Below are 9,932 nucleotides of genomic sequence, written 5' to 3' on the forward strand. Positions count from 1 at the left end.
TACCACTCTTCTGCAGGGAGTAAAAAGTTCTTCTATACATTTCTGTCCCATGGTTAAGCTTAAGTACTGAACTAACAAAAGGAAAATACACAGGATAAAATCATGTATGTTTTGTTCTAATTTTTTTTACATGTGTTTAAATGTCTTCAAAAGGAAAACAAATGTCAAAGAATTATACTCCCCATCCAGTTTTACAATGATTAAATCATTTGTTGCTGACCTCCAGTGCACCCTGAGAGCAAATATAAGGCACTTTGTGCTTTGGAAAAAATGTAACATTAAGATGGTTAGATTTATATCTCTGAAAAAATTTTAAGGAAGCCAGATTTTTGCATCTCCCCTTAATATAGAGAAGGCACAAAATGGATAAACTGTGGTATCTGCTCTTCATGTCTAGCAGTAAACTTTTACCAAGATGTATGCTTGATTACATGCATTCTTTAGCCAAAAATCATATACATATATAATCATATACATTTATATATGTATAATCATAAACACACACTGTCTTCTCTCTTATCTCTTTAGATCTGTCTTCTGAGTTGTTGAGAGAATATCTCTGAGGATACAGTCATAAGTAAGATCCTGCACAAACATCAAACTCATATCTCTTATATTATGCATTTTTCTTCATGCCAACAGAATGCAGGAGTTGTTAGGCCCCCAAATCATATATAACTTTTAAAAAAGAATCATAACCTGTGGCAGTGTGACAAAAGAAAGATATAAAGTAATTAACCTCCAATTAAAATAAATAAATTTATATTAAAAAAAGAAAGATGCTAGGGTAAGGGACACTAAGTTGCAAAGCAGTGGTATTTTGATAGATTTATTTTACAGTTTCATTTGATATTAACTTCCAGATTCCCCTGATAAGAGTTTTCTTCTCCTCCTGGGACTGGTAGACACCTTCCAAAGGGAAATATTATGACCTGCTTTTAGATAGGAAGGGAAAAGCCATGGAGTTTTTTTGTGTGGCTGCTGTCTATCCAGTGTTTTCAGCTAAAAAATAGGATACTTTCTTATTCTATTTATGGGGGTAATCTTTCTAAATACAGTTCTTTGCAGAGTGCGTACCCAAGTCTTCCTCTTTTTATCATACCACTTATCCCAATAATATTTTTTTTCATTAGAGCAAGCCAGAAGCTGTGGGTGGCTTTGAGTCATTCATAAAAGAATTTGTTACTTAATTCAACTACAATCTAATAATATATAAAGAAGTTTGCCTGTTCTATTCACTTATATTTATCTCGATTTATTTTGGTTGTGTCCAACTCTTTGCAACCACATGGACTGCAGTACGCCAGTCTACCTTGTCTTTCACTATCTCCTGGAGTTTGCTCAAACTCATGTCCATTGTGTCAATGATCTCATGTTTATATGTTTGTAAACTCTTTGGTCTTATTTTCAAAAACTGCAACAAGTGTGATTTCACTGGAAAGCAGTATACTTGTTAATATGCATCACATTTCCTATTGGCTTCCCTGGTGGGTCAGATGGTAAAAAAATCTGCCTGCAGTGTGGGAGACCCAGATTCCATCCCTGGGTTGGGAAGATCCCCTGGAGAAAGGAATGGCTACCCACTCCAGTATTCTTGCCTGGAGAATTCCTTGGACAGAGGAGCCTGGGGGGCTACAGACCATGAGGTTGCAAAGAGTCAGAAACAACTAAAGTGACTTAGCATACATGCACTCTTTAAAAAACAATGTAACAGCATGTAGCAGAATGCAAACCTGAGTCAATATAAAAAAAGAGAAAAAGTAAAAAATAAAGTCAAATAATTTTATTGTAAAAGTAGGAATATTTGATAAAATTTTGTAAAACATAAAGGAAATAAATATTTTATAGATTTTGAGTTTATTTTTGTGTATGATGAGAGGGTGTGTTCTAACTTTATTGATTTACATGCAACTTTTCCAACACCCTTTCCAAATTTTCCAACATCATTTGCTCAAGTACAGTCTTTCTGTCATTTTATATTCTTACCTCCTTATCTGAAGTTTGTGATTTTATTTCTGATATCTCTATTCTGCTCCACTCATCCATATGTTTGTTTTTGTGGCAATATTATACTGTTTGATTAATGTATCTTTATAGCATTGTCAAGTCTGGGTGGATTATGCCACCTATTTTGTTATTTTTTTCCTTAGGATTATTTTGGTAATTTGGGGTCTTTTATGGTTTCATATAAATTTTAGGATCTTTTTTTCTGGTTATGTGAAAACTGACAAGGATAATTTGATAGGGGTCACATTAAATCTGTAGATTGCTATGAGTAATGTGGTCATTTTAACAATGTTAATTCTTGCAATCCAAGAGCTTGGGATACCTCTCCATTTCTTTGAATCATCCTCAATTTCCTTTGTTAATGTTTTATATAGTTACAGTACACAAGTATTTCACTTTCTTGGTCAGATTTTTATTTCTGATATGATCTTAAAAGATATTTTCTTTTTATATTCCCCTTTTCCTATATCATTGTTAGTGTAAAGAAATGCAACCAATTTTTCTGTATTAATCTGGTATCCTGCTACCTTTCTCAATTTATTTATTACTAGTTCTATTGATTTTTGTGTGGAGTCTTTCATGTTTTCTACAGAAAGTACCATGTTATCTGCATATGATGACAATTTCACCTCTTCCTTTCTATTTGGATATGTTTATTTTATTTTCTTATCTGATTGCTGTACTAGAACTTCTAATACAATGTTGAATAGAAGTGATGACATTGGACACTTGTCATCCACAGTGATGGACATTGTTGTCTTGTACTAGATTTTAGTGATATGGATTTTAACACTTCTCCATTGAGTATTAAATTGGCTATGACTGTCATAAATTAGTTTTATTGTGCTGGAGTTATGTTTCCTCTATACCCACTTTGGTAAGGATTTTTATCATGAATGGATGTTGAATTTTATCAGATGCTTCTTTTACATCTATTGAGATAATAATGTTGATGTGGTGTATCCCATTGACTGAGGTGCATATGTTGAACCATCCTTGTGAACTTCGGATGAATTCCACTTGGTTGTGGTTTTGATCTTTTTTATGTGGTTTTGGATTCAATTTGCTAATACTTGTTGAGATTTTTGCTGCACGTTCATTAAAGATATTGGTCTGTAGTTTTCTATTTTGATGGTATCTATCTGATTTTGGCATCAGGATGATGTTCCTTTTGTAGAATGTCATTGGGAGTATTCTCTCCTCTTCAGCTTTTGGAAGATTTGGAGAAGGATCAGTATAGGTTCTTCTTTGTATGTTTGATAGCATTCACCAGTGAAGGCATTCTGGTCCTGGGGTTTTGTTTATAGGTAGTTTTTTTTTTTTAATTATTATTATTACAGATTCTATTTCACTTCTAGACATCAGTCTGTTCAAATTACCTGTTTCTTCTTGATTCAATTTTGGTGGGCTGTATGCTGCTAGAAACTTGTCCATTTCTTCTAGATTGTTAAATTTGTTGGCATATAATCATTCTTAGTATTCTTGTCTTTTAGTATTTTCATGATATTGGCCATTATTTCTCCCTTTTTTTCCTTTTTTTGCTTATGTTCACTCTCTTTTCCTCCTTTCAAGCCTGGCCAAAGGTTTGACAATTCTGTTTACCCTTTCAAATAATAAATTATTGGTTTTATTCACTTCTTCTATTATTTTTATCTCTATTTTATTCCTCTCTGATATTCATTATTTCCTTTGTTTTGCTGACTTTAGGTTTTGTTTGTTCTTTAGCTTTTTAGGTGGGAGGTTAGATTGTTTATTTAAGGTTTTTTGTTTGTTTGTTTTCTGAGGACAGCTTGCAGTACTAAGAATTTCCCTTTAAAGGGAAGATTTGCTGCATCACATAGATATTATGTGGTTCTGTTTTCACTGTCATTTGTCTCTAGCTATTTTTAAATTTCCTCTTTGATTTCATCATTGTGCATGGTCATACTCCTTGGAAGGAAAGTTATGACCAACCTAGACAGCATATTGAAAAACAGAGACATTACTTTGCCAAGAAAGGTCTAGTCAAGGCTATGATTTTTACAGTGGTCATGTATGGATGTGAGAGTTGGACTGTGAAGAAAGCTGAGTGCCAAAGAATTGATGCTTTTGAACTGTGGTGTTGGAGAAGACTCTTAAGAGTCCCTTGGACTGCAAGGAGATCCAACCAGTCCATTCTAAAGGAGATTAGTCCTGGGTGTTCTTTGGAAGGACTGATGTTGAAGCTGAAACTCCAATACTTTGGCCACCTCATGCGAAGAGTTGACTCTGTGAGGGATTGAGGGAAGGAGGAGAAGGGGACGAGAGAGGATAAGATGCCTGGATGGCATCACCGACTCGATGGACATGAGTTTGAGGGAACTCCAGGAGCTGGTGATGGACAGGGAGGCCTGGCGTGCTGCAATTCATGGGGTTGCAAAGAGTCGGACATGACTGAGTGACTGAACTGAACTGAACTGAAGTAGTTTAGAAAGGGTCAGTAATTTCTCTTGATCCCATAGGGTCTCCATTGACTTTACCTCAAAATAGTCCACGTGCCTAAGTGGTACATCTTAGGGAGGCTTGATCTAAACCACTACAGATACAACTTTTTTTTAATTAATGATGCTAAAAATTTTTATAGATGGATTTTTTAAAAATGAAAAAAAGAAATCCTCAAATTATTTTTCAATAGAGTACTGTGAAACAGACTTCTCAAACTTGAAGTTATATCCATTAATACTATCTTTATTAAAAAGAAGTTTGTCAAATAAATTGAAAGACTCAAAAAATCTTTAGCAGTGATTTAATACTTCCAATAATTTACCACCATGGGATAATTCTGAATAGCAATGTATTTTTTTTCCTAAATTGAATTTTTATAAATTATTGATTTGAAAAAAAAAAACTAAATCAAATATACAGAAATTACATATAATTGCTTGATAATATATCATGCAAATAATACTTAAGCTGTTTTTAAATCAACAAAGGAGGAAACACCCAAAGTTACCCAGTTCATTCTTAGTTACTTTCTTCACCTAACATTAAGTCTTGTATGTGTGGTCATGTATGGATGTGAGAGTTGGACTGTGACGAAGGCTGAGAGCTGAAGAATTGATGCTTTTGAACTGTGGTGTTGGACAGGACTCTTGAGAGTCCCTTGGACTGCAAGGAGATCCAACCAGTCCATTCTGAAGGGATCAGCCCTGGGATTTCTTTGGAAAGAATGATGCTAAAGCTGAAACTCCAGTATTTTGGCCACCTCATGCGAAGAGTTGACTCATTGGAAAAGACTCTGATGCTGGGAGGGATTAGAGGCAGGAGGAGAAGGGGACAACAGAGGATGAGATGGCTGGATGGCATCACTGACTCGATGGACATGAGTCTGGGTGAACTCTGGAAGTTGGTGATGGACAGGGAGGCCTGGTGTGCTGCTATTCATGGGGGTCGCAAAGAGTCAGACACGACTGAGTGACTGATCTGATCTGATCTGATGCAATATCATGATAAACCAACTCATTCATTTATCCACATTAAAAGCTGAGCACTATTTCCTTGGTTTTGATATAATGAGGTGTGCACCAGAAGACAGTGAGATGTTGAAGATAACTTTCACTACAGTTGACTATACCAACTGCTTTTTTTTTTTTTAATGTTGGGGCTCACTCATCAAAGCAGGAATGCTATTTGTCTCAGAAAATAGCAATTTGACTCTTATTAGAAATTTTGATCGGACATGACTGAAGCAACTTAGCAGCAGCAGCAGCATGGATGGCAGGGAAGAAGGCAATGGCACCCCACTCCAGTACTGTTGCCCGGAAAATCCCATGGATGGAGGAGCCTGGTAGGCTGCAGTCCATGGGGTTGCTAAGAGTTGGACATGACTGAGCGACTTCACTTTCGCTTTCCACTTTCATGCATTGGAGAAGGAAATGGCAACCCACTCCAGTGTTCTTGCCTGGAGAATCCCAGGGACGGAGAAGCCTGGTGGGCTGCAGTCCATGGGGTTGCACAGAGTCGGACACGACTGAAGCAACTTAACAGCAGCAGCAGCAGAAATTTTGATTTTTGGAAATCCTCAAAAAGTAGGATTAGAAATTTATTTATTTATTTATTTATTTTTTAGCTCTGCATGATTGCATGCTAAGCCTCCAGTCATGTCCAACTCTGTGGGACCCTATGGACTGTAGTCCAAAAGGCTCCTCTGTCCATGGGATTCTCTAGGCAAGAATACTGGAGCGGATTGCCATGCCCTCCTCCAAGGGATCTTCCCAACCCAGGGATCAAACCTGCGACTCTACCACCTTACCCGCAACTCTGCCACTATTGCCACCTGGGAACTCCTATGGAAGTACAATTGATTTACAAAACGATATACATTTACTATATACATATTTATTAGCTGGATGTATGCATACACCCAGGACACCATTAGACTTCCCAGGTGGCTCAGTGGTAAAGAATCCACCTGCCAATGCACACCAAGGTACTTCACATACTCATAACCTCCAAAATTTTTCATGTGATCCTTTGTGGGTTTTTAGAGTTTAGGAATTTCATGGATTTGAAATTCATGCTCACAGTAAATAAATAATGGCAGCAGATCAGGTGTACATTGTTGAATTATGGTGATTTAAGAAGTAAACTTTCAACATAGACATACCTTTTGAAACTTAATGTTTATTATTCTCTCAATGAAATATTTTGCCCTATTTCCTTCAATCATATGCTTTCTTATTCTGTCATCTCCTCCTTTTTTTGAGTGAGGACCCAGTAGAGATTTCAAGAAATATAAACAAACAAGACCTAGCGGGTAGCTGCTACTCAGCCCCATAGACTTTTTTCCTATGAGAAGCAGCCTACATTGTGCATGTGTGAAACAATGTGGAACAGAACAGATTATATCTTCAACATGGTTAAGCATGACAAGTCCTCTTTGCTGCTTCAAACCTATGTGTGCGTGCTCAGTTGCAAAGTGTCTCAGTGGTGTCTGACTCTTCACAACCCAATGAACTGTAGTCTGCCAGGCTCCTCCTCTGTCCATGGGATTCTCCAGGCAAGAATACTGGAGTGGGTGGCCATTTCCTCCTCCAGGAGATCTTCCTACCCAAGGATCAAACCAGCATCTCCTGAGTCTCCTGCATTGGCAGGATAATTCCTTTACCACTAGCCATAGGGAAAAAATAAAAAGAGAGAAATAAAGCTTTCATCCATGTGTTAATGGTTTAAAATAAATATCTTGGAGTCATTTGGAGGAAAATCAACTATTATAATTATTTTTTTCTATAGTCATTTTCCCTTGAAGCCATGTGGTATCTAACCTTGATGACTTACTAACAGAATCCTTTAGCATTTTCCTTTTCAAGACTAACATTTTGTTATGTAAAAACATTTATTGCTTTTTCCAAGCTCTCCTGCAGTTTTGTCGCCCTCTAACTTTTAACATCACTTGCTTATTAGAATGTTTTTGTTCACTATCCTTGTTAAACAAAGGTCTCACATTGTAATTATCAACTTTTATATGTACATATTTTACTATATTTTATCCAAAAAATAGTGTGTTGAAATAATTGCGCACTATGATTTCAATTGTCCTTCTATTTATTTAACCTTTTCCTATTTCACAAACATGTTTTAAAAGTTTTCACTTTTCACATATTTCATCAAAGCTATTTTAGAAGGGACAAGAATTTAAAGTTTACTCAATAAAAACACCCTTCTTACTAACTATTACACCTCATTTTATAAATGAAATCCAAGGATAAACCGAATTCAGTATGTAAAGATATTTTTCTTTAAAAATGTCCAGTTTGCTTATACCAAGAACTTCCATTCCTATCATATATGAGAAAGTAGCGCAAGTATACACAGGTTTTTAAACTTGTTTTGATTGATTTTTTTCTGTTTTTTTTTTTTTTTCCTTCTCTCCTTACATCAAGAAAGACTTGCCTTTTTCTCCATATTCTTACTTGGAACCCCTGAACAGATATGGAGACAATTGACAGAGGTCTGTTTTGTTGGAAGCAGTTTATTTTCCTTTACATTTCTTTAGCAGAGTTTCTCTTACTTCCTTGTTACGAAGAGTGTAGATGAAGGGATTAAGAACTGGAGTTACCACAGTGTTCAAGACATGAACAGCTTTGGTCAGATTCAAAGCCTCTTTAATGGAGGTGCGGACATGAAGGAAGATTGTAGAGCCATACCAGATGAGCACCACTGTAAGATGTGAGGAGCACGTGGAGAAGGCTTTGCTTCTGCCCTGGGCTGAGGGAATCCTGAAGATGGTGCTGATGATGTAGACATAGGAGACAAGGGTGATAAGGCAAGAACTTAGGATGACCACAAAAGCAATCACAAAGCTTACAAGTTCCATTGGCCGTGTGCTGGTACAGGCCAGAGCAATCCAAGGTGCAATGTCACAAAAGAAGTGGTTGATAGTGTGGGGCCCACAGAAGGTCAGGCTGCTAATGAGGGCTGTGGGAACAGCAATAGCCAGGAAACCACAGACCCAGGAGCCCAGAGCCAGCTGCATTGAGAGGAGGCTGTTCATGATAGTCCCATAGTGTAGAGGATAACAGATGGCCAAATAACGGTCATAAGCCATGGCTGCCAGGAGGAAGTACTCTGTACAGCCCAATGAGAAAACAAGGTACATCTGCAAAAGACAGCTGGTAAATGATATGCTTTGGCTTTTCCCCAGTAGAATGGCCAGGGCTTTGGGGACTGCAGCTGTGGTATACCAAATCTCCAGGAAAGAGAGATTGCTTAGAAAGAAGTACATGGGGGTGTGTAGCTGGTGGGAGGTACTCACCAATATCAATATAGCCACGTTACCACCAACTGTGAGGATGTACATAACCAAAAAAAGCATGAAAAGAGAGAGCTGAAGGATCTGGGACCCAGGAAAGCCCAATAGGAGAAAGTCCTGGGGGAGAGTTTCATTGTGTGTGTTCATAGAGAAACACAGACCCCACATGGAGGTCTTTGACTCAATCACGCAGTTCTAGAAAAATAAAAAGAAATGCATTCATGAGAGTGCTTCAGTACTTGAATGCATATTGACAAACTAACATCTGTTGAGTGCCTGCTCTGTGCTTGGAGCTATGCATGATTAGTATTGGTTAATTTAATTAAGTAGAGAGTTGTGCTATTATAACGAATTAACAGACAGTGCAAATAATGTTAGCAATTTTGCAAAGATTTCATCTATGGTTACACTTCAGATCCAAGATTCAAATCCAGTCTTGCTGCTTTAATCATTCCTGTTCTAACCAGATCACAGATTACTGGTTCGCAGATTACATTCACAGATAACATCTAAACACATGAAGGGCTGAGCATTTCATGCAGACTGGGTTCAATACTTTGTTACTAAACTCTTTCTGCACAGTCCTTAGATGAAATCATGTACTTTATCTTTGTTGAGAAATAGGCCTCTCAAATGTAGATTCTAGACACTTTCATATCTGACAGTTACAGTTTCTGAATTGATCTTTTAATATATAAGCTCTGAACTCAAAAATAATGTCTAAAAACAAACTGGAAGAATTTTTAAAATAGTTTCAAATTATTGCCTTCTCCAATATTAATCATTTCATGTTTAAATTTGTCTTACATTATTCACATCAAAAAATTTCCATATTAAACAATGAACTTAAGGCAATTTCTTCCTGCATCTAGGATTATTGTTATTCAGTTGCTATGTCTTTTCAAACTCTGCAACCTCAGAGAATGTAGCACGACAGGCTCCTCTGTCCTCTGCTACGCTTATTTGGAAGTGAATGAACAAGCGGAAAAGCAGACAATCATTTTGAAACTAGGTTTTTTTTTCTTTTTGTATACTTGTAACTTATTTTAAATGCTTTGTTTGAGGATGGAGCCTATAAATTAGAAGATCAATTGGAAAGCTATAAGTGTCAAACATTCAGGTCACAAGAACCTACACCTGAGTGCAGTTTATTGCA

General features: G+C 36.8%; 1 protein-coding gene across 1 annotated transcript; it reads right to left on the minus strand.

The window, feature by feature from the left end:
- Positions 1 to 7,996: 7,996 nt before the first annotated feature.
- On the minus strand, positions 7,997 to 8,923 carry LOC113896679 (olfactory receptor 6F1). The gene has a single exon (XM_027548890.1). It carries the CDS (start codon positions 8,921 to 8,923, stop codon positions 7,997 to 7,999), a length of 927 nt encoding a protein of 308 aa, XP_027404691.1.
- Between the last annotated feature and the right edge of the window lie 1,009 nt (positions 8,924 to 9,932).

Source organism: Bos indicus x Bos taurus, chromosome 7, assembly GCF_003369695.1.
Source record: "Bos indicus x Bos taurus breed Angus x Brahman F1 hybrid chromosome 7, Bos_hybrid_MaternalHap_v2.0, whole genome shotgun sequence".
In the NCBI taxonomy this organism is placed as follows: Eukaryota; Metazoa; Chordata; class Mammalia; order Artiodactyla; family Bovidae; genus Bos; species Bos indicus x Bos taurus.